Raw genomic sequence first — 26,213 nt, 5'->3', positions numbered from 1 at the left:
TGTGCATATATCCTAAATGTATAAAAGAGACAGATTATTGCAATATAAAATACTTCAATACAGAAAGAATGCACCCTTCAAATAGGCTAACCTAATACCTCAAACATGATCACCATCATTGTTATTTGTTCATCATTTTCCAGAATACGGTGATGCAAAAGTACAATTTTAAATTTATAGTTATATTCCAAGAAGAGGCCATAAACAATCAGAATGAACTGTGGTGAGTGCTAAATTAGGCAAAATGTGCTAAGGGAGCACGTGGAAAAGATGTAGAAAAGGCCCCAAAGGGCTTCCCAAGGGTGGCCTTGGTTGTCGGTCTTGATCCTATGCCGGGCTGGCCTGGCCCTGGACAAGCAAAGGAAAAGATAAAAAGAAGCAAAAAGGGAATGTGTGAAGACAGGAGAAGCTTGGCAAGTTTTCATTGAGAGAAAGTTATCAGGACCATTATCTTGGGTTCGCAGCTAGTCTCCTCAACCAATTCTGTGAGCCCTTCAGGCCCTTACCATGCAGATCCAGGACTCCCTCGCGCACCGCCAGCGTCTTGGCCCCATACACGGGGAGCTCAGGAGACCGCAGGTGCCCATGCAAGGTGATGACCGCCTTGTGTTGAAAGGGGGATGCTTCCGTCCCAATCTGCAAGGGATTTCACAGCATCATATCCACAATTCTAATCGGTCAAAAGTAATGTTTTACTTTTCTCCCTTTTCTTCCAAGAATTGATTATTCCGTTGTCAGTATCTTTCTTTCAAAAGATAAACTTCACAATTTCTAGTCGGCCAAATGCACGCTGCCAGACCTTTGGAAAGTATACTGACTGACTTGAGTCATATCTCAGAGCTAATAGTTTTATCGGCTCTGTTTTAAATTCTGCTCTATTGTAATATGCTATTATCTTCTCATTAAAAGCACAAGAACACTCTGGGAAACTTTTCTCCCAGAAAAAGAATTTTATACAAATAACCTATACGAAGAGACCTATATGAAGATAAACGTGAGAGTTTGGTATAACTGTCTATTTTACACACCGTGTTTTTTAAAAGAAAGGGAGAGAGGTTACCAATGAACAGATCTCAGGTTCTCTCATATACCTGAAGAATGCCTCCATCTGTAATTAGAATATTTTCTGCCTGGAGTTCAATGTCAGCTTCATCAAATATTAGAGTTCCACCTAGGAGTCATACAATTTTGAAATATTTATTCAATTACATATTAACTTTTAATTTCTTATTCTTATTTGCTGTCACTCTGCATGTCACTTCACTTCTGCTCTTTGGCAACATAAAATATAAAACTTCAGACAAGACCCAGGAAGTGGTAGAAAATCAAATCCCAGGGCAGATTTTTCTCTTGACCACAGGTTATTTTAAATGCTATTAAATAGTCAGCCACATGAATTATAGTCCTACAAACATAGGGCCACAAAATATCAATTAAGAATTAAAATAATTAAAATGAAAGAAAAGCATTTTTATAGAAACTATTATAATGCCAAATTTACTGAACTTTTATCCACTAATTTGCACTAGTAACATGTATATCCTGAAGAACACTATTAAAGATAGTACCACAATACATTTTTTATAGAACTATTATAAATTTGTGGACAGAAAACTTGTCCAAGGGTTCAATAGCTAATAACTTCAAACAACTAAAGCACTACTACTACCCCAGAAGTTAAAACTTAAACAAAATAACAAAGGTCTTTGTTATTAATCGTCACCCAACGTTATTATCCCATTGATTTTTAGAGAGAGTGGAAGGGGGTGAGAGAGACAGAGAGAGAGAGAAACATCGATGTGAGAGAGACATATCAATCCCCTGACCAGGGCAGGGGATCGTGCCTGCAACCAAGATACGTGCTCTTGATCGAAATTGAACCCAGGACCCTTCGGTCCTCAGGCTGATGCTCTATCCACTGAGCCAAATGGGCTAAGGCTACAAAGGTTTTTGAGCAGCTAAAACCACATGGCAAAATTTATACACTAAAGTCCAGAGCATTTTACTCTTGCCGATGATTGCTTCTTTTACATGCAATTGTAACACTTCTGGCTATTTAGTTTTCTGTAACTAAAACAGAATACCAAGGAGCAGAGAGAACTCCAGGCAACAAAGCAGGTTCAAAGGTGTAGGTAAGAATCACAATCTGGCACCCAAGAGGTCAGGGGGTCATTAAATATAACTGCTTAAAGCCACAGAACCTATCGCCTACATACAAATTTCTATGGTTTTCAAACCTCTGGGACCCATGAAACCAGTGTTTTTCTAAATGGGAAATACCTCTGACTGTTGTGCTCCACTGCAAGGGTATAGGCATGCACACGTGTGCACACGCACACACACATACACACACAGTTACTGAACAAAAGTTTCTTAAAAGAACATTTAGCTTTGAAAGATGCTTACTCATATGAGCGCAATATATTCTGATATTTTCTATTGTATTTCATCAAAACATTCTGGTTGCGATACACTAAATAGTTCCATACCACAAGTGGACTGTGATACTCAATTTAAAGGACTCGGTACTACACGCCACATAAAAACACGATACAACTGTGGGTGTTTGTAATGATGAGTTTTGGTTCAATTAAGTACAGAAGTATTCCAATTTTCAGAAATTTACCCTGAATAAGCAACATTTTCAGAATAGGGGTGTTCTGATCCAGCAAAACTGTCTGTCCTTTCGTAATGACGACCAGCGACCCTTCCTCCGGAGGAGGCGCTCCTCCCCACGAGCAGTTGGAGGACCACGCATCGACATACAGGAAGTCAGCCTTCTCCTGCAACAGAACACGAGAGGCTCGTAAATGCGGAGGTTTCATCAGAATTCTCCATACAACTGAAAAAAGAAGAAACTGAAAATGATAAACATAGGGGCATAGAAAGGGAGTGGACTGACAATTCTCGGGGGAGAAAGGGGTGTGGGGGCGTGCGGGAAGAGACTGGACAAAAATCGTACACCTATGGATGAGGACAGTGGCGTGGGGGGCGGGTGGTAAGGGCAGAGGGTGGGGTGGGAACCGGGTGGAGGGGAGCTATGGGGGGAAAAAAGAGGAACAATTGTAATAATCTGAACAATAAAGATTTATTAAAAAAAAAAAGAAAAAAGAAAACGATAAACATTTTCATCAATAATAAGTATAACCTGCTTTAAGTATCTTATAGTTGCCAATTGGTTTATTTCACAGTAATAATAATGTAAAAAAATCATTACTAATTACCCCACAATTAAATTAAATAATAAAAAATCGGAAATATTAAAATTTTAGTAATAAGCAAAAAACCAAAACCAAAAACACATAACCATATGACTGCCACAGCTCAGTTCTTTTCTGGAGACATTAACAAAGTAAAAAGCTCATTGCCCATCACAGCACCTCCCAGATGCTAGTTTGCCTATCGCTGTGGTTACAACACCCAGCAGCGTTCTTACCCGTCTGGCCATCCCAATGCCTCCCACGGTGATGTGCACGGGAGCCCACCCTGAAGGAGTGTGGGCATTTGTCATGCAGATGACACATGTCTTGTTGGAATACTCAACATCACATTTGGTTTCAGCTATGGTGACGAGAACATCCTGCGTATTTTCACTGTAAAGAAAAAAAGGGGGGGCATAAAATATTGGTGTTTTTTCTCAAATTTCTAGGTCACATATGCATTATTTTTTAAAATATATTTTAATGATTTTTTTTTTTTTTTTTACAGAGAGGAAGGGAGAGGGATAGAGAGTTAGAAACATCGATGAGAGAGAAACATCGATCAGCTGCCTCCCGCATACTCCCTACTGGGTATGTGTCCGCAACCAAGGTACATGCCCTTGACCAGAATCGAACCTGGGACCCTTGAGTCCGCAGGCCGACACTCTATCCACTGAGCCAAACTGGTCAGAGCCACATATGCATTATTGCGAAACTAATGATCTCACCCTATGATCCATCAAAGTACAGATCGATACATTTTTCAGTAGTAAGACTTCAAAATATTTTTTTCAGAAAAAAGGAAACACACACACAAAAATGGTGAGTAAATAGAACTGTACAAACCTAGAAGGCATTCTAGTGCTGGAGAAAAACTGCCTGGGTTTAAGTTATTGAGAGATTCTATGTTGGTTTCTAAGCAGGCGCCTTGTTATGGATGTTCAGGGATCATTTTGTCTATGAGACATTTTCACCACATGCACACACTTCAGAACTTCATCTCCATATAAAATTGCCTTCTATTATTTGAAGGAGCTGGCATTTTGAAGTCAGCCTTATTCACTTAAATGATGAAGCAGTACATACATTTGTGCTAAATAATGAATATTTTTTAGGAAAAGAGAATCTGGCCCGTTACAATGACAAGGTCCTGATACATGAAGTGATGTTTCATTGAAGCTGATCATGGTTGGACATGAGGTATTGGGGAAAGTACAAGAAGGTGATTTATACTTGTGACGTTACTAGGATTTGGGGCAAGTTATTGAACCTTTGTAATCTTAGTCTCTTAACCACAAGATGGGATAAAATATGTAACAAGGCAGGAAGTATCAGTGGGGGAGAAGGTGCCTGGCACAGATAAAGTACTCAGTAAATGTTAGCTTTTATTTTTATTTTTTAAATATATTTTATTGATCTTTTACAGAGAGGAAGGGAGAGGGATAGAGAGTTAGAAACATCGATGATAGAGAAACATCAATCAGCTGCCTCATGCACACCCGCCACTGGCGACGTGCCCGCAACCAAGGCACATGCCCCTGACCGGAATCGAACCCGGGACCCCCGAGTCCGCAGGCTGACGCTCCATCCACTGAGCCAAACCGGCCAGGGTAGTAAATGTTAGCTCTTAGTACCATGCTTGTGCCTCAAGCATGACTCTTGAGCAGATGGGTACACATTACTTGACTGTATTTAAGCGCTGTCCTGGCATAGGAGGAAGCAGGCAGGGTGGCTTGAGTCTGGAAACAGGCATTGATGTTTGTGCAGTGAAGACAGTACCTGAAGCCTGATCCCATGACTGTAAGCCTGGTGCCCCCTGCTGTACTGCCTCTCTCGGGAGCTATTTTGGTGATGAGCGGAGTCAGTGACGCGGTGTACGTGAAAGGAGTTGTGGACTGTGACACATCCTTCCCGTTGACCACACTCACTTCGCAGGCTTGCTCAGGTCCCCTGCCTATGAGAAGAGAATGGAATTGAATACAATTCTGCCTTCAGGCCCTATTCATTTCTCAAAACCCCAAACATTTTCTTTTTATTACTTTTTTTAAATTTAAATTGTATTTTTCAATCACAGTTCACATTCAATATTATTCTGTATTCATTTTGGGTCTACAGCATCGTGGTTAGGCAATCACATACTTTAGAAAGTGTCCCCCTGATATTTCCAGTGCTCACCCAGCACCAAACATAGTTAGTGCCATGTTACTGACTATATTCCCTGTGCTGCACGTTGCATCTCTGCGACTATTCTGCAACTACCAATTTGTACTTATTAATCCCTTCATCTATTTTCACCCACCTTGTACCCCACCTCCCCTCTGGTGACCATCCGTCTGTTTTCTGTATCTATGCGTCTGCTTTAATTTTGTTTGTTCATTTATTTTGTTCTTTAGATTCCACATATAAATGAAATCATATGGTATTTGTCTTTTACTGTCTGGCTTATCTCACTTTGCATAATACATTCCAGGTCCATCCATGGTGTTACAAATGTTAAGATTTCAGTCTTTTTTTATGGCCATTGTATATAGGCACCACTGTGGGGTTTTTTTTATCCACTTGTGTATTGATAGGCACGTCGGTTGCAATAGCACATTGGCTATTGTAAACAACACTACAATGAAACATAGGAGTGCACATATTCTTTCAAATTAATGTCTTGGGTTTCTTCAGATATTTACCTAGAAGTATAATCGCTGGGTCATAAGGCATTCCATTTCTAATTTTTGAGGAACCATCCTACTGTTTTCCAGAGTGGCTGTACCATTCTGCATTCCTACCAACAGCGCACAAGGGTTCCCATTTTCCCCACATCCTTGCCAACACCTGTTGTTTGTGGATTTATTGATGATAGCCATTCTGAATCAAACATTTTCAATAGCACCTTCCTTTTCCCTAAAACACTCTCACAGGCTATATTTGAACTAATATATATATATATATCCAGCAATTGCCAAAAACATCACAAGGTTCACACACATTAGCAAAGGGAAAAGCCATCAGAACCTCCCTCGGAGCCGCTCATTGGGGACAACTCTTCAAATCTGCCTGTTTCGTTTTCCAGTCCTAGCGGAGCCAACGTGGCAATTTAGAGCAGGCAGGAAGAACTGCTAAGGGCAGGCATTCTGACAACAGCAAGGAGAGACAGCCGAAGGCAAGGTAAGAGAGAGAAAAACCACAGAAACCCAATCCAAAAACGTAAAAAGAAGAGCTGGTGTTAAGACAAGCATTCTGAAAACCTTGATAAATCCCAACAGCGTTGCATTAAAAACATTCAGGATACAAACTGTGATGTTGAAATGATAACTAAGCCCAGTCACCAAAATGTTACATTTTCTTCAATATTCTTTGTTTAAGAATTCAGAGAAAGATACCAAGATGGTTAGAAAAGCTTCATCAAGCTTTGTTAATGTTTAAAAAAAGTAAGCACATAAAATATATATTTTATTCTAGAATATTTCCTTTGGTTCCTCTTAAATTTTGTTAGATAATTTAAAATTGTTGTGTATGTAAAATACCGGGTGTTTAAACTTTACAATAACCCATTGAATCGGGGTTAATAATATCTCCATTCAGTTGATGAAGAAACGGAAGCAGAGAGGAGTGGAGTTACTTAGCTAGGGTGACACAGACGTGGCACACGGAGATGTAGGGGCTCCTCAGAGCCCAGCTCTTAACTGCTAACCAAAGTTTTAAGAAAGAGTCATAGTAGCAAATTACAGAACATGTTTCCGGTATCGTTCTGTCCACTTTACATACATTAACTTATTAAACCTCACAATAATCCTATAAAGTAAGCTAACGCGTTGGTCTCACTTTACAGATGAAGAAATTGAGTCACTGTGAGGCTGAATAACTTGCCCAAAGACACAGCTTGGGTTTGCCTCTTGGCAATGCCGTACAAGAGTTCACACTCATAACCATCACACTATCTCATCTTCAAGGGAAATCTAGTACTCCAGTGGGAACTAAACATGTCTTCTCCATTTGGCAAGCTTAATAAACCAAGAGCCATCAGTTTAGGCGATCAACTGAAATACTGCAACTTATGATAAACAATTCAATTAACACAAATTATGTGAATCTTGAAACACATAAATGTCAAGAAAATTCCGAAGAAATTGCTTAAAATCAGCACAGTTATAAAGGTGATTGCAATTGCCCCAAAGGCACAAAAACTTGGAAAAAAGAAATCCAGTCTCTGATTTTTATAAAATTAGCCATTTCTCAAAGACTGCCATTCTTTTTTCTGACAACTTACCATTATTAGGTGGAATTTTACATAATAATGTTGTGTAATTAGATTTAAGCCTATCGACTGCACATTCTGAGCCACACACTAATATTCCGGAATTTTGTGGATTAAACCCGGTGCCTGTCACGGTCATGGTCTGACCACCACCGAAGCTCCCTAGTGAAGACAAAAAAGGGAAAAACAAAGCTGATGAAAAGAAAACCTCTTCTATGTATATATTCAACCTTATTTTAACATCTGAAGTAGAACTGATATTAAAGATTTTCATAAGTGAAATTATATTTATAATATAGCATATTAATGCAATAGAATCTCTTTCTATTATAATGTTTTAAATCTTCTCTGAGTAAATATCACATTTGGTCATTTATTTAAACTACTAAAAATGAAAACCTTTTTAAAAGAGATGTCACAAAGGATTTCAGAGCAATAAACACATGCATGTAAAATTACTATTTTAATTAAGAATACATTGTTTATACTTTCATAAGGTTTTTGAACAACTAAAATAAATTTTAAATAGAATATTTATGTAAATAATTACAGGCCAGTGATATCTAAATATGATTTTAAAAGGAATTTCCACATGTAACCTGGCCATTTTAATTAGGGTTAACTTTTAAATAAGTTATATAGCACTAAAAGAAATATAGGCATTAAACTGATATTTTGAAATGATTGACGCCTTTGCATGCTTATTTTATGCATAAACAAAAATATTTTTAATGTGTTAAAAGAACTACAAATTTTTGAAGAGTGTTTTTTCCCTCTAAATAAGGCATTTATTGAAATAATATAAAATACTAGAGGCCTGGTACATGAGTTCGTGCACCAGTGGGGTCCCTTGGCCTGGCCTGCAGGATCTGGCCAAAACTGGCTCTCCAACATCCCCCGAGGGGTCCTGGATTGCAAGAGGGCGCAGGCCAGGCTGAAGGACCCCACTGGTACATGATCTGGGCTGGGAAGAGACGCTGGAGGTTGGCCAGCCGGGGAGGGACCACAGGAGGTCTCTAGGGCATGTCTGGCCCATCCCACTCAGTCCCGATCAGCTGGACCCCAGCAGCAAGCTAACCTGCCGGTCAGAGTGTCTGCCCCCTGGTGGTCAGTGCATGTCATAGCAAGCAGTTGAGCTGCCTTAGCATATCATTAGCATATTACGCTTTGATTGGTTGAACAGCCAACCAGTCGCCTGGACACTTAGCATATTAGGCTATTATTATATAGAAAATTTGTAGGTTCCTGCACATTCATGACTACCTTGGGTTGGCTGAATGTTGTGAATGGTAAGTGGATACTCAAATACAAGTGTGGACACCGCAGAGCCTTTTGTCTCATGATGCATCATAACAGGAAACGTGCCACCAGCATGATCTCCAACGATGCATTGCAATACACTGTCATTGACCATGGTAACATTACACTGAATATTATTTATCATCACCGAAATGTCCAAGATATCAATACCAAAATTAGATCCAGTGATCTGAATTTTGGTTCCTGGTGGACCTTGAAAAAGAAAAGCAAACAATATAAATAAACCTAAATTCTAATACATATCTATTTAAAATATATCTATTTACTTTCATAAAGAAAATAATATCCAGTATTTAAAAATGGATATCAATATTAACAAAACATTTGTGTCATATACATTACAGTTTGTGGGATATTAGCTATAAGCTATGACGACATTCATTACTTTGCAGACCCTACTGTCCATTCTACTGAGTTGTAAGTTACAAATTCAGGCTAGTGGAGAAGAAAGGACAAGAGAAGATAGATCTAGAGTTAGAAAGTATGAATGTCTAAGCAGGGGGTGGTTGGGAGTGGTACATTTTGTTTTTATTTTTTATACTTTCCAGCTATTAGAAATTCTTTGAGGATGGATTATTTTTCTTAATTCAAATATTTCCCATAGATATAACTTGAAAAACAAATTATGATAGATAAATAATTAGGTATAAGGTAGTAAATACAGAAATGGTAAATTAAAGACTTGTAAATGAAGGCTAATGCCTTGAACAAATGTACACAGAACAAAGTGCTTCAATCCCTCTGTTCCCTTCCCCCCTCCTTTCGACAAAAATGCATTGAAGACATTAAACACGTGGAGTTTCTCATAGGTCACCCAAATGACCTACATACCTAAGTATTAAGTGATTAGATATTAAGTAACATAACTTGTTACAATGCATAATCACCAAGTAGTAGTTTCATTTTAATTAAAATAGTAATAGTAAAAATAACCATATAATTGACTATTGGTTTCCAATGACCATAATAAAGATCACTGAAATATATACTGTCATTTTAAAGACTACTAATAATAATAGCCCTAGCTGGTTTGGCTCCATGGATAGAGCGTTGGCCTGCAGACTGAAGAGTTCCAGGTTCAATTCTAGTCAAGGGCACATACCTCAGTTGTGGGCTTGATCCCCAGTAGGGGGAGTGCAGGAGGCAGCCAATCAATTATTCTCTTTCATCATTGATGTTTCTATCTCTCTCTCCTTCTCCCTTCCTCTCTGAAATCGGTAAAAAAAAATACTATATATATATATCTACTAATTTTAGTAATATATATCTACTAATTTTAATGAGATCTTAAAAATACTTTAAAGATATAAACTAAACAATGTTTTTAGGGTCTCAAGTTTTTAATTTTGTCTGGCATTTTCACCTTTCAAATGGAAGTGTTGTTCTAAGTGTGACCTATTGCCTTGTCTTTTCAGTAAATAAAACAGCTCAATTGCACTTTCTATGTATTATGTCTTCAAATACATTGTTTTGAAAGAGACATTCAAAGAGAGAGAGATGAAACATAAATGGTTCATGAAAATAAGGCACATATGCAATGACTACAAATATATGGGGAAAGAGTGTCACTGCTTACCCAAACTTGGCACTTTTTGCTGGTAATATAAACTAAAAAACACTTTGTAACGGATAACATTTAATGAGTTCTTTATTAAAGGGACCATTCTAAGTTCTGTCATATCAATGGCATGCAGTTTCATCAGTGGAAAGTAGAAGAACCAAGATTTGAATCTAGGCAACAAGACCCCATTCTCACCCATGATACTACGGCTGCCTCTCCAGAATTTATTACATAGATGATAAGCATTCCAACAGTTTGAAGATGATCAGAAATAGCATAACATAAAGACAAAGGATCAAGAAGACATCTCAATTTATATTAGCTTAGAAAAAATGAATCATTCTAAATTAAGAAAAATCTATATTTCATATTAGTTTTCTAACTGATTACCTAATTGCCTCTTTGAAAGGATTCTGTTGTGTAAATAAGTTAATAATCAATTTTAGTTTCATAGTAACAAGGTATTCCAAAAATTCTCTATGTTGTTTTGATCAACTTCTTGTGAAATGAACAGGTGTTTCCTGTACCATATCAATCAACTTTAGTGACATAAATTACCAATTTTAGTCCATAGCTATCTATCTATTTCTCTTTCATTTTGAAATTTAGGTCAAGTTAATGATGATTTTGTTTCAAAATAGTAGTTGGAATTTGATTACAAATTTTATCCCAAGAATGTGCAAAAAATAATCACAAAATAGAGATTACACAGAACTCGAATTCTATGTATTAACTGGCTTAAATAGGATTGTCTAAAAATATATCTTAATAATCCTTTATAAACGTTATTCCAAATCTATGCTAATAAGTATTAGCAATAATATATCAAGACAATAAAAAGGTAGGCATTGGAATACCTGTGCTTGGAACAATCTCTCTCAGGAGTGGAGTATCCTCCCAGGCATACGTAAATGACAGCGGTGGATAAGCGACTGCATTAACAAAGATTTTCACGTTGACCCGTCCAGCTGCTCCTGCTGGGGTGCGGCAGTAGACTTCACTGGAGTTGACAGAAATAATCTGACAAGCTTCATCCCCAATAGTGACGGTGGTGTTGCCTGGATAGAAGCCATTTCCTGTGATCACCAACGTAGTTCCACCACCAATGCTTCCAGAAGCCGGGGTGACAGATGCCACTGCGGGGCTGCTAACACTCAGGCTTCCCAGGGCCAGGCCCTTACTTCCCACCACAACACTAACGGGATGAAGTCCAGCCGGGAGAGGAGTCACAAGAACAGTGAGGTTATTTTCAGTGACATCTATAGCTCTGAACGGTTGGTTTCCAATGAAAACAGCAATGTCCTCTAAGATGGTGCCAAAACCTTCTCCTTCAATAAGGGCGTTGACAGATCCCGTGATAGAATTTGGGGAGATGCTTGTGATAAAAGCAGCGATGCCTTCTAAGTATGAAAAGCTGCAGTTCCCCTGACACTGGGCAGGCACTCCGTGGATTAGAAGCTGGACTGTCACCAGCTGGTGGGGAGCAGGAGATGTTTCACATTCAATGGTGGTATAATTCACTGATAGCACTTCACATGGAAAACGGCCCATACGGACCTCTACAGCTGCAGAAGAAACTGAGAATCCAGAGCCTTTTATGGTCACTTTGGTCATTCCTGTAGTTGATCCTGCATTTGGCAACACCATATCGATGTTTGGCAAAAGTACAAATCGCCTATCGAATTCATTGGGCAGGGTGTTGATAGCAATGCCCAGGTTGTAGACAGTTAGAGTGACCATTTCCCTGATGCCAACATCCATTGAATTTTGAGGGTCAATGTGACATACAATGGAATTGGCACTACTTTCTTCTACAACGCAGGGGTAGCTACCAATTGTAACCTGAAAATAAAATGAATATGAAAATAGGTCAATACATTTCTCTAATACAAAGTTAAATTTTCAGTTATCAGCAACTGCATTTTTAAAAATTACTGAAGTGTACATTTTTATGCATAAAGTTGATTTGGGGGACTGATTAAGGCATATCTTGGATTAATCTTAAAACTAAATTATGATTGTCCATAAATGGCCACAGCTACATTTTCATAATGGTCAAAAAGGTGAATACAATTCAAATGTCTATGAACTCATGAAAGGATAAATAAAATGTGTATGCCAGACAATAAGATATTATTCAGCCATAAAAAGGAAATGAAGTTCTAATACGTGGCACAACATGGATGAACCTTGAAAACGATATGCTTAGTGAATAAAGCTGGTCACAAATGACATATTGGATGATTCTATTTATAAGAAATGACCAGAATAGGAAATCCAGAGAAACAGAAATTAGATTAGTGGTTGTTTAGGGCAGGGAGGTATCGAGGGGTTTGAAGTAATGTCTAAGGCAGGGGTAGGGTACGTCCCATATAAGGCCCACAAAATCATTTGGTCTGTCCCTGCCAAGGCATGAGGGGTGAGTTCATTAAATGTTTGACCAAATACATCGCCCTAATTTTTAAGTTGATAATTTTGTATGGCCCATAAATGATGTTATAAATATCCAAATGGCCCTTGGCAGAAGAAAGGTTCCCCACCCCTGGTAAAGGTTGTGGGGTTCCTTTGGGGGTAATAAAATGTTCTAAATTTGACTAGGGTGATAGATGCGTAACTGTGAATATACTAAAAGCTATTGAAATGTGCACTTTAAATGGGTCAATTGTACGGTAACATGTAATTTAGAAGTTAAATTACGAGGTTATGGGCAAAATATCTTCCTTTTATTGAGTACATAAAAGTAAAACGGAGAGCTTTATATAATCTTACCTTATTAGCACATGTCAGATTACTGAAGCCCTGTCCAGTAATCGTTATCAGTTCATTTACTGTTCCGGTAGATGGACTAATGTTGCTGATAGATGGTGAAAAGCAACTTGAAAGCTCAAAGAGCAATCTATCTGAATTTTTAACCCCGGTATTGTTCAGGCCACACAGGGGTTCTGTTGCTAGGCAGCCTGTCTCAGAGCTTCCCACGTGCAAATTCACAGGTTCTCCTTTAGACAAAAGAACTGCCTGTAAGTCATGGATAATATTCTAAAGTAAGAGCTGTTTTCAAATTTCATTACTCTTTATTTTGACCATGGTGGTTTATATTCTAGTAAACCCCCTTTTTTTAAAAAAAGACAAGAGGGGTCCCAGGCAGTACAAAGTTCAAAGAAAGACCTGGACAAAGACGATACAGTAAAGAGTGAATATAAAACTAACTTATTCTTCAATTTGTCTAAGGCCAGATCCCATAGGGAAAATAAAAATAATAACATCACTTCACAGTTTAATGTATTTTCGGGCACGTACCGAATATCAGAACTTTTTAATATTATATCTTATTTGCGGCACACAGGATTCCGGGAGAATGGCAAGACAACATTAATACGATCCTTATTAATAGAACAAATTCCAGCCTCAAAGTAGTCCAGACCTATTCCAGGTCCTGTGGCTAGTAAGAGACAGAAGCAGGATTGGACCCAGTTAACTGCATCCTGTTCCAGAAAGATTAAATATGCCTGGGTCACCGGAGTCACAGGCTGTCCGCCTTTAACTCTTACCCTGAGTGTAGGTGGCTTCCGTGCTGCCCACAAACACGTGCAGGGGAATGTGCCTGGTTTCAGCTGGTAGAACGTTAATGACTCCTTGGAGAACAATGGAGTGGGCCTCGTCAACATACCCGCTGCTATAATAATGGATTCCAGGTGAAGTGAATTGGTAAGAAAACGAGCCTGCCATAATTTAAGATTGTACATAATAAATACAAGTCATCGATACATCTTTGAAATTTGTTCAAATGCACATGCAGAGGACAGGTTTCTTATGTTTCATATATTCAACAGGAAGTAAGTGGTAAGGAAATGACCCGGTGGCTACAAAGAGCTATCGTGTATAATGAAACTTACATTGAGGAAGACAAGATCCAGCTTTAATTTTTCTAGAAAATGATGTCAAATCTGGCAATAACTTACCAAATTTTAAAGAACAACTTAACAAGAAATCAACAATAAACAAATAATACTTAGTATGTGTTCATGAGTAAAAAAAGTTTCTAACTGCTACATGGATACAATAAAAAGCTGTCTAAAAGGCACACTGCACGGAGTTGTCCTAGAATAAATACTGATGATAAGCTGATTCCAATCAACAGAATTTCATTCCTTGCTAGCAGACTGGTATGCTTAAAAAATATTCCAATTTCCCTTCTATTTTGCTTGTTTCTATATGTTTTCCATTGGTTTATTTCAGAATGAATAAAGATACTTTTGGTATCAGAAATGCATCAGCAATATATAAAATACCTTGCTTACATTAACTTATATCTTATGAATTTAAATTTTTGCTACAGCAAAACAAAGCCAACTAAATCATTTTGTATATTTGCATATATTATTTACACATGTATTTTAACTCTAAACAAAATATCTTTTTATTGTATCTATAAAAAAGAAGCATGATGCAAAACTCAACAAAGTGGAAACATACCTGATGCTGATTTTTCTCTTCCATTCATAAATCCTTTGCCATCATAAGTTACACTTCCAGGACTGGAGACAGAGAAAACTCTATATCCTATTCCCCTAAGAAATGGATGTGCTTGCCAATGCCATGTCACAGTGTCTCCCACAGATACATTTAAGACTGATGGTGACCAGGCATAACCTAACCCATGTACTGGGAGCAAAAAATGGGTCACATTTTATAAGAAAAAAAAGTAAAAGGAATAAAAAATTATTATAATTATCTTTGAAAATATTGCATTTTTATAAAGCTACTAGTGAAATCTTTTTACATAACATGGTAAAACTCACATGTGCATAATTCAAACATGTAACAGAAATAATGAAAATTAAGGACAGAAGCGCAGGGAAAAAGTAACCTACACAACAATAAAACCGATGATCAAGACACAACTTGAAAACAATCAGAAAGTCAGTAAACAAGCTGTTCAGAAATATCCCATGAGATAGCTTTAAAAGTTGATTAATTTTTTAAACCTATTTTTCTAAGGCCCAGAGGCATACAAAAATCTACATAATTTCTACTTGAATGTTCATTAAGAAATCCACTGGCTGATAATAAACTAGAGTAATTCAGGAGGTTCTGTGCTGCAGTAAAACCCAACAGCAATTACTGAACCTGGAAACTACAATCTGGCCTTTTGGACTCAAGTCTACCATTGATTCACTATGTAGCTCTGTATGTCAACGGGGGTACCGTTGACAAATTATAGAAAGAAATATAATAGACATTTTCTGAAAACTTTAAAGTATAAAATAAATAAAAACAAAATTAGTTTCAGGGTAAGTGCTCCTATTATATACAATATATAAATGTTGGCTGATACCTGGATCTTCCCCATCATTGGTAATCCTGAATACATCCCCTGTTGAAGGAAGAGTACATTTTATGACATCTGATGATGATGATGTCACACTGCAAGGGAAGGACCCTAGAAAGAATAAAGATGGGGTAAAAAACGTTCTCAAATATTTTTTGAACTATAGAAATAAAGTATCATTACTAAAAAGTCAAAGCCCTATAAAAACTCCATATTATATAGTAGGCTTTTGGTAAAGTTTTCCGATAGTAATCATGTTTGAGTCTTAATTATTTTTAGAACAGAGACCTTCACCTTTTTAAGTATTTCACATACATTAAATACACAATCATTATTTATTGAAATCAAAAGCAGTTATTCAGTTTCCCTTTACCACCTTCACCAAATATACTTAACCTTTTATACACTAATAGGAAGATAAAGCCTCCACGATTGAGCATGTTAGAGTAATAACTCAGCACCTATAGCACATCCTTTAAGCTGGGAACAATGAAACAAGCCTGCTGTGAGGATGACACTCTTACCTAAGAGCACGGTGTTCTCCGTGGGTACTGTGCTAAACCCCGAGCCCGTTATAGTGACTTCCGTTCCCCCATAGAAGGAACCTCTCTGTGGAAACATATTGTTCACTTCCAAAATGTACTGTATAGAAGCATTTAACTTGTCTCTGCAAAAGAAAAATTAACAGGTGTTTCAATGAGTTTCCCATGGGGCCATGCTGTGAAACTTTTCCCAGCATAGGATTCCTTTAAGAAGAGAACGTACTCTGATAATGATCATGAACCTCAATTTGGTTAGATAGCAGTAGATAATAGTTCCTCCCTCCAACCTTCATGTGAGTTCAGTTCCAAAGTTATACCCTTAATTTGAAGAAGGAGATGTAGAAAGGTGAAAAAAGCTTCTAAGTATTATAAGGTGATTGGCTGCTTCTTTCCCTGTCCCGACACTGTTGGCCCCATGTGTTCCACAACGCCATCAAGTTTATGTTCGCGGCCATACCTTGTGGAAGCAAAGCCCCAGTTTCTGACTTCTACGTGGATATCATGTTTCCCAGGAGACAACGTGGGCAAAAGGCATCTGATGTCGGTGAAGTTCCAGTGCAGAATCGGGCAGGGCTTTCCTCCCACATACACCTCCACGCTTCGTGTGAGGTCCGTTCCAAAGTTATAACCCTTAATTGTTAAATTTGCTTCTCCTATGATTTAAAATAAAAAGGGTTTTACAAAACGTTCAACTTATTATGCAGTGTGCAGTTCGCATATGAAGTAAACCAACTCATCTCTTTCACTGGATTTGGGAAATCCCAACACTTCTGGAGGCAAAAGAGGAATCAAAAGAGCTGAGGGCTGTCATATGGAGATAAAATCTACATTTAATTGTTTCACAGGAGGGGGGGGAAAGATAGCAAAGCACTTTTAAAAAAACACAGTATTTTCTCCTATTGCGCATGTTCAAAGTGAAATAATAAATAAACTAATGTATGGGTGTTTTTTTAAAAAAACCTCATGTCTATTTTGCTTTAAGACACAGAACTTCAAGAGAAACTGCTTCAAAAGTCTTTCTAGAAATGATTTATATATGTCAAATAACTGATCTTATTGAAGAATGTGTTACCTAGTATTGTCCGTACTTTTGGACTAAAATCAGTCATAACTGGAGTCTGTAAACAATTGTAACTATAAGCATCCTTTGCTGTGGCTTGAAATCCATTGGTTATAACTGAAATATCAACTGTACCCTCAATTCTCTGAAATGAGAGGGGAAAAAAAACTAATTAGAAAATGTTAAATGTTGAGATACAGCTATCCAATGGCTAAAAGCAATCGGAATTATTCAAAATATACTTCCGAAGATGTTTTCTTTCAAAGTCATGAATAAAAGCCAGTTTTCAGATATTTATAAAATCTTATTTTTAAATATAGGTTACATGTTTAAATTCTTTAGAGAAAGACATATTTATGGTGGTTTTGATCAATTTAATTGCATCTATATTACAGAATTCCTGAGGATTTGGTAATACAATAAAAATGCTCTAGACAAGTGATTCTCTAACTGATAAAACAAGATATAAAAAGTTGTAACATTTTGCTCTTAAAATAGACTCAAATATATTTTTTTATTCTCCTTCACTGACAAATCACATTATTATATCATTAGCTAACCTAGCTCCAGAATCCAAGACTAACATTTGGACCCCTAAAAAGATATTTGGTGCTTTCACTGATATTGTACATGCACAATTCCCAATTAGGAAAAACACTTTTTATATCTAGTTTTACTTAATGCACACTGATTGTTTAACGTCATGATATAATTTAAACAAAGTAAGCTTTAATCTACCTATTCTCCAGATTCTCATCTCGATTATGATCCTATGCATACTCAAATTTCCTTTCCTACAGATTTCAACTGCATGGTACCCATCTTAGTCGGCTACATTTTTCCAATGTGAGTGGCTGGATTCATCATCCTTTTGGACATAACAAGCAAACTGGAGTCTTTGTTTTAATTTAAACACTATTTTTTAAAATAAAGAACAATGATTGATTCTAAAATACAATATTCCATGGGAAACTTCAGTGTGTGTTTTTTTATTAGTAAACTGAAAATTAACACATTTAAAATGTATGCTCCTTTGTAAAAACTAAAATATATCTAGCCCTAGCTGGTTTGGCTCAATGGACTTAAGGGTCCTGGGTTTGGTTCCAGTCAAGGGCATGTGCCCGGGCGGTGGGCTCGATCCCCAGTGGAGGGTGTACAGGAAGCAGCCAATCAATGATTCTCTCTCATCATTGATGTTCCTACCTCTCTCTCTCTCCCTCTTCCTTCCTCTCTGAAATTAATAAAAATATATTTTAAATATATATATAAATTTGCTTCCCTGAATTTTTTAGACTATTTATTAGTAATAAATCTTTTTCATCCTTTGATTTACATGGTCAACTCCCATTCATCCTTTAAGGCTTAAAGCTATGATAGGACATCAGCTTTTTTGTGGAACTCTTTCTAACACTCTCTTCCCACATATTTTATCTTTAATTTGCACTTACTCCTATTATCTCAAATGGAACACACTGTTAATATTGGTTTATGTGCCTGTCATCCTTAATGATGTGAATTTAAGTATCTAGAATATGGAATAATATTTTGTATTTGGATATTGGCAGAAAGATGTTGAAGAAATAATTGTTAAAAAGCATAACTGAAACTCTGCACTTCCTAGGAAAATACGTAATTTGTTTAACCCTATACTGAGATATTTCTTTATTCATAAGATTTCAGGTAAATGACTAAAATCAGATGCCTTACTTTTGGGGTTCTGCAGGTTATCTTATTCAAATCCCCATCAATCACATTGCAGGTTTCATTTCCAACTAATACCTTCGAATTTTCATTAAAGCCAGTTCCAGATAGAGTCAGAAGATTACCACCTACATAAAGAAGAAAACAACCCAACAACAACAAAGTAACTATATCAACAAGAAACTTTGGCAATAATCTAACTCATCATTCAGGAATTGTCTAATCATTTAAGAGATGGGTTGGCAAACAGATCAGGGACCAAACTCGAGATGTATACAATCACACCACACACCCGAGCCTGTGCTCTGAAGTCATAGATTGTAAAGGAGCTGGGCTAAGCAATTTAATGAAATAACAAATTTGCAACCAACATTGCTTTTGGGACATTACCAGCAGCAATTATTATTTTCCCTGAGTGCCTCCTTCATACTAAAGAGAAATTATGCAGTTTCTATTTGCTCAACCATTCCACCATGGTGGGACATGAGAGAGAATTAAGACTCTTACCAAATTCCCAAATTTTAATACCTCTAAGTAAACGTTAAACTGAGAAAACATCCCAACAAAATAAAAATAAACTCAAAACACGCCAAAAAGTTCAAGATCAGCACAAAATCCAAAACGAAGCATTGTAAAACAAACAAACACAAAGTTCAAAGGAAATGAGACAACAGACAAAATGCGTTATTTTCTTCTCATCTTCTGCGTCAGCCTCCCTTTCCCCAATTTGTTCCCAGAACCTTTTCTGGGTCAAGTAGCTCCATGGAGACTGTGGTTACAAATGGAGCAGCTGGTAAGCAGAATAATAACTAATAAATCTTATCTTGACATAACTGATGAGCTTGTTATAGAAACATGTAATAATTGATGATATTAATTCAATAACCTAAGATGTAAGTATAAGCAGCCACCCTGACTTGTGCTTCGTAAGAAACAAAAGAATTAGTCAGCCATTTAATCACTCTGACTCCTACAGGGGAGCCTCTTTGTTCTATCTGAGGGAGGGTTGGGTTCCTCTCCCTTTACCCTGCTCTGGGAATAGTGCAGTGAAATGATGGAAATGAATGCAGTGTTCTTTGTTTAGAACAATTAACCATTACCTGCTAAGCTTCCAGAAACAGGCCAGATGTGTGAGATCTGACTCTGATACATGAAGTGGAATACCTCGTCCTCTGCGTTCCGTGCTCGTCCAACGTCAGCTATGGACACAGCAACTGGGAAGTGTCCAGCACTTCCATTCAGGAGCTGGCACTTGATCTCATTTGCTTGTGACAAGAAAGATGAAGAAAAGGATAAAGCCAATGTTTTTATGAGGTCAAACTACTGAAATGTTATATTTGCAACTATAAACATTCGCCTTCATTATTATACACCCGAGAGATATCCCTAAGGAAAACTACTCAACTATTAATGAGAGAAAAAAAAATCTTTACAAACTACCTGAAATCAGAACTTCTGGAAAAGAGTTAGAAAAAAGAATGATGAAACCAAAATAAACAATTTGCTCCTGATTGCTATTGTGGCAAAAAAGGGGGGTATAATAATTTAATCTGTAAGACTATTTATATCAACAATTTCTTAAAAATTTGGTTCAATGTATTGTTTATGTCCCAAATTGAGTAAAATAGTTTTTCACAGGAAAGGTGATTGAAAACACCTTCTTCACTTCATTTAGGACAGTATGTGTGTACTTGTAATACAGGTGTAGAACCGACTAGTAGATCTCAAGTGTGCATAGAAGACCTAACTGAAAAACAACTTGGATTATATGAAAGATGAATTTGCTTACATAGTTCCAGCTTGCTAGAATTAAGAAATACACCTAGGATTATGAGAGATAATTTTTAGGGAAATAAATACTTATGGCCCTCATTTTTTCATGAGCATAAAAGGTGAATAATCTTTAAATTCTATGTTAATGGATAGGGTTTCTGTTGACCTAACAGTCAGGGAACATGGCCACATCCTCTTCTTCGCGAATAATGGGGCATTGTCAAAGCATAGGCAGAGGGACTGTGGAATACCAGAGCAGAAATCCACATATTTCTGTGTCCCAGACACCCACCAAAGAAGAAAAGATTTTATGTAATCACTTTATGAAGGAAAAAGGAGAAAAATCAACTATCATGGGATAAAGACTTGGTACAACAGTGAAAGGTTTAGTTTGTGGTCACAACCAAAGATTAAAAAGATAAAACATTTTCCCAGAGCAGTTTGCCAATTTCATGACCCCACAGGTTATCCTATAGGATAATAGTGGTCTTTGGTCCCACGTTCTCTTAGAGAAAGACAATTACACTCAGTAAGAATAATTTTTAAAAGAACCTACCATTCACAGAAAGAAGGGAGCAACCTATTGGTCCAACTGAGACGGAAACAGCTGAACTAGGAGAGAATCCAGAACCTGATATGGTTAGAATTGTTCCTTCTTCAGAGGACCCTGAAAAATGATGTTTAAATAACTATGTTAACATGACAAAACATGTTATGAAATCAGATATTTCTCAGAGAAAATGAGTCTATCTTTTAAAAGATATAAACAATCAACCTATATGCCAGCAAGGGGGGAGGGGTGACACATTTATTCAGTAATGGTATTTTTTCCATCGAATTCCTCTACATTGCTTTTTATTTTGAATCTGTGTATTAATAGAGATTAGTGGGAAGAACTATCTTACTGAAAGTTTGAAATAAAGTAAGGAAAGGAAAATGATTCTTACAATAAAGAAATTAAACAAACATCTCTATATGGTGACAGACAATTTCAGAGCTGCCATCACAAATTCATGAGAAAAGGATAAACAGTGAAATAAGTGTTATGGATACTTCCCATTTGAAATATAAGATTCCTCTCTCTAGGGTGAGATGCATCCTCAATCAAGTACCTCAGAGATTCCTGGTTTACACTTGCTTTCCTAGCATCTTATACTTAATGGTTTTCCATTCAACTCTTAAAAGTATCCAGATTTGGTCAATAAATGACACAGTCATCCTACTTATATAATATCACACACAACAAAGATCCCACATGGATTTAAGTAGCTAAAAATAAAAAATAAAAAAGACTAAAATTTTAGGGGGGAAAAATCAAATGACTTTTTTTGAGTAAGAATTAATTTTTTTTAGAAAGTACAGGTAACATTGGGAGTTCATTACAAAATACAAGGATAGATGCAAAAAAATAAAGATACCAAAGAACTATAACAAAATTAAATCATCAAATCCTTATTCTTAAAAGTTTTAAGCCCATGTAACAAGAATTAACCCAAAGTTAATAACATTACTCTTTAAAAAGTTTGAAGAATATATTCTTTCATCACAAAGATATGCTGTTTTTTAAATTTGAAATATTATTTTCTGATATATGATTATACTTCAATCACTTTAGGATTGTCAAGAGGAGGATTGAGGAGGATTAGATCGATAATGGAGGCAATGGTATGGCCCCAAGTGCTATTGTTATGGGAGAAATTGGCAGTATTGACCTTAGACTAAAAGACAAGGGTTAAAAAATGATTGCAGACATCTACCTTAAGACACTTGCAAACATCTTAGGCAGTTATCTTTAGCTACAATTTCTTTGTTCTTAAAAGCTTAGCAATTCTTGCAAAACTATATTGCCCATCCTCTAACAATTTATGTTGCTCCTCCCCCCTTCTTTGTTTTAATAGGGAAGAGCTGGCTAATTTATCAGAGTAAATTTTCCTACTAAGCACCAAGATTTAATATGTGATTACAGTAGCTGAGCTATCTTTCTGACTGAAAAAAGCCACTCCTTGGAATCTTTAGCCCTGATGCTTATTTTGATCCTTGGGAGCTCAGACACAAAGCATGGTCACGTTTTAAAAAGCAATCATATACTATGAAGACATGGTATAATGTGTCCCCCAAGACTGAGTTCTTGGCAATAATTTCTCTAACTTCTATTCTCAAATCTAGGACCAAATTATTTTCTTTCACTAGACAGCAGCTGTCTCATTAGTAGCCTTTTAGTGCTAAATCTCCTAGAAGCGGTCTCATATGATAAAAGATGTCAATCAATACCCTAGGTAGTAGAGTTTAAGAACAATGCCTCAATATCAAATGAAATTTTAGAGACTGATTCTAAGGGTGTGAAACTAAACAAGGAGAAGACTAGAGAGTCCAACTTTAAAGGTTTTTGTTTTTCAAAAATAAGTCATCAATGATCTGTCCATAGCTTTCCAATCTAATAACTTTCTTTGTTCCTATTATGTAGAACTGTTTGCTTGACTTAGTTGGTGACACTGGAATATAAAAAAAAATCATTATCAGAATTTACTTTTTAAAAAATATTTTTATTGATTTCAGAGAGGAAGGGAGAGAGATAGAAACATCAATGATGAGAGAGAATCATCGATCAGCTGCCTCCTGCATGCCCCCCACTGGGGATCGAGCCCAGGATCGAACCGGGGACCCTTCAGTCTGAAGGCTGACACTCTATCCACTGAGCCAAACCAGCTAGGGCCAGAATTTACATTTTTGCTAGTTGTCTTCCACCCCATACTCTCAGTTAAAAAGCAAGAGGTTACCTTTGGAAGGGCTTATGGTCCGAATTATGGGAGTAGTCATGGGATCCCATGTAAACCCACAGTCACCTGAACATTTAGCAGGAATTCCATTAACATAGACTTCAACCTTCAAATAAATAAACACAGAGATAGAGAATAGAGGTAAAGAGGTTGCATGTTTCAGAAGAATATGCACAGAATTTAGAATGAATGATGAAACGTTGTTTCCTTGTTTCTTTATAAAAATTAGTCTATTCTACTTGGACTGTTCTGCATTGACACTTCAATCTTTCATTCATTTATTCATTCTTTCATTCAGCAAATGTAACCACTCTATATCAGGCACAGCTGTAAATGTTAGAATATAGGAATACAACATTGAACAAAACCTATGACATCCTTGCTGTACCAAATTTATAACCCCCTTGAGGTGAGAAAGATAGTTGCATAGGACCATAAAAATAATTATAAAAACTAAATGCATATTATGCCCTGGTTTTAAGTGCCATGAAAGAAAATAAAGATTACTCTAGGAAAAGTCACCTAAACTCCTTATATTCTAATGTTCTCATCATTAAAGTGGTAACATTAAAGATCACTACACAAAGTTTCTGTAAAGATTAAATGAAAGCATATATTTTCAAATTCTAGCAGGCAGTACTAGAGCTTAAAAATCCATTCCTTTATTATAAGGAAGATAACTTTCCCAAAGGTCATAAAATAATACTATTAACCTTTTGCACTCGGATGTCGAGTGTGACTCGACATGGTTAGCATTAGAATAAAGGAATCGAGAAAAAAGCAAGTGAGTGCAAAGGGTTAAGTTGACCAACTGTTAACACTAATATTCACATGAAAATAAAGATGTCATCTCTCCTATTTACCAGGCCTTTACTGTATTACAAACTAGCTATACATTTAAAATTATAAATGTACTAAATGTCATGAGGAAAGTTTCAAAATACCTGTGGCTGTTGGCTGGGTGTACGAAGTAGGTCTCCAAGTATCCGTTGTCTGAATAAGCCACCTTCCTTTACCTTTGTAACTGTCATATTAGCCTTTTCTCCAATAATGTTGGAATCATTAACCTATTTTTAGACAAAATTATTTTACTAGAAAGCTCTAATGGCCACACTAATTTTTCTTTTTAAATTTTAGCATGGTTGAAAGTGAATAAAAGATAAAGGATGAAAAAAAAAAACAAAAAACACCATTCAAAACCATTTCAGTCACATTTCTTGGAAAAGGGGCATAATCTATCCAAGGGAAAAAAATGCTAAAATCATTGCACTATCATATATTACATCAATTATAACATGAATGAAATGACTAAAGTTATCTTGAATTTTAGAATAAAATATGTCAAAGTAAAATAGTTTACTAAATTTTATTTTCTCAAAATGTTCTATGCCACTTTGACAGGTGATTTTTTTAATAATTAAAAATTTAGTCCTCTTCCCACCCAAGGGCCAGCTTTTCCACTTCTAGCATTTTTCACCTCTGACTATCCTGGTTTGTTATCCACTCATGGAATTTTATGTTCTGCCAATGATAAAAGTAAAACCAAATCAAAATGTACAACTTGCAAAACCCTCTACCAATATGGTAGCCTTGGCAAGTGTACACGGGCTAGCAATCAGATCAGCGTCTCCATGCTGGGAGCTTATGAAGTTGAAAAAGGTCATGTGTGAGCCAAAAGGATGAGTAGAAATGATGAATGGGCAGAGGAGACTGGGCAGGAAGGAAAGAAGGCAGTAGATGCACGCACATCAGCAGAGATACCCCAGTCACTGGGGCTGTCTCAGTTGCAGAATTTTCTAATTCTACTTCCAGGCCATGTGTGTGTTTTCTAAATACCCTCCACATCTTAATGACATCCATACAGCCTATGTATGGTACATGTATGCTGTATTTATATACCTTTTTTGTTTGTTTCCTTTTCCCCTCAACCTCTTCTATTTATTTTTTTCCAAACAGTTTCATAAGCAGAGCTCTATTTTTTCCACCTTATGTCATGGACACATGTGGGTCTACATATGGCTGCATTGTATTTAGGGTGTGTCAGTTTAACAACCACTCTTCTATTAACTGGGATTCAGGTTTCTAGGTTTTCATTATTATAAATAATGCTGCAGCAACTAGTTTGGTGCCTATACATTTAATATTTGCATCCTTATTTCGGTAGATTAGAGTTATATAGCAAAGAGTGCTGAATCATAAGGCATCGATAAGTCTGATAACTACTAAATTATCCTCCAAAAAAGTTGTACTAATTACCTTTCTTACCAATGGAGCATGAGGGAGACTGTTTCCTCACATTCTCATCTTCACAGAAAGCATCATCTTGTTGATGTTTGACAATCTGAGTCCAGAGTCTCTTCTAGACTTCTCTCCTTCACATACTCAGCCTGACTTCCCTCCCCTGCCCCCTTCCGCACTCTACTCTCAGGTAAGCAGATGAGAGTTTAAGCTGTGACTACCTTATGAAGATGAAAAGGTCACCTTTAAAACCACAAAAGTGTCCGAGGCCCCAGAACACAGCTCTCAGGCACAGTGGCAGAATCAACAGTGAGGCTGGTATCCCCGCCCCACCGCTTAAAGTACAGACTTAGTTCTCAGACTGCCTCGGCTCCTCCCACATATTCCTGGCCTTTTCCCAGAAGGGATAGGGAATAAAGTATGGACAACTCTTCTCCAGGACAGATAATATCTGGTCAACTTA

The 26,213-nt window shown here is 36.9% G+C and overlaps 1 protein-coding gene across 1 annotated transcript in view; it reads right to left on the bottom strand.

Annotated features, from left to right (window-relative positions):
• PKHD1L1 (PKHD1 like 1) overlaps positions 1-26,213 on the bottom strand; it is a gene marked incomplete at both ends in the record, with an annotated part of 145,722 nt that overhangs the window by 66,263 nt on the left and 53,246 nt on the right. Inside the window, 20 exons of the mRNA XM_079796306.1 lie at positions 507-636; positions 1,092-1,171; positions 2,627-2,783; positions 3,437-3,593; positions 4,980-5,154; positions 7,462-7,611; positions 8,713-8,961; positions 11,188-12,172; positions 13,100-13,326; positions 13,879-14,049; positions 14,804-14,992; positions 15,666-15,770; positions 16,184-16,326; positions 16,659-16,854; positions 17,274-17,406; positions 18,969-19,090; positions 20,063-20,227; positions 21,292-21,402; positions 23,513-23,618; positions 24,457-24,579. Of these exons, the coding sequence (XP_079652432.1) occupies positions 507-636; positions 1,092-1,171; positions 2,627-2,783; positions 3,437-3,593; positions 4,980-5,154; positions 7,462-7,611; positions 8,713-8,961; positions 11,188-12,172; positions 13,100-13,326; positions 13,879-14,049; positions 14,804-14,992; positions 15,666-15,770; positions 16,184-16,326; positions 16,659-16,854; positions 17,274-17,406; positions 18,969-19,090; positions 20,063-20,227; positions 21,292-21,402; positions 23,513-23,618; positions 24,457-24,579 (3,874 nt within the window). The remainder of the gene's footprint in view (positions 1-506; positions 637-1,091; positions 1,172-2,626; positions 2,784-3,436; positions 3,594-4,979; positions 5,155-7,461; positions 7,612-8,712; positions 8,962-11,187; positions 12,173-13,099; positions 13,327-13,878; positions 14,050-14,803; positions 14,993-15,665; positions 15,771-16,183; positions 16,327-16,658; positions 16,855-17,273; positions 17,407-18,968; positions 19,091-20,062; positions 20,228-21,291; positions 21,403-23,512; positions 23,619-24,456; positions 24,580-26,213) is intronic.

The sequence above is a fragment of the Cnephaeus nilssonii genome, assembly GCF_951640355.1.
Source record: "Cnephaeus nilssonii genome assembly, chromosome: 18".
NCBI lineage: Eukaryota > Metazoa > Chordata > Mammalia > Chiroptera > Vespertilionidae > Cnephaeus > Cnephaeus nilssonii.
Note: the sequence above shows the minus strand (reverse complement) of the source record. Positions and strands in the feature narration are given on the sequence as shown.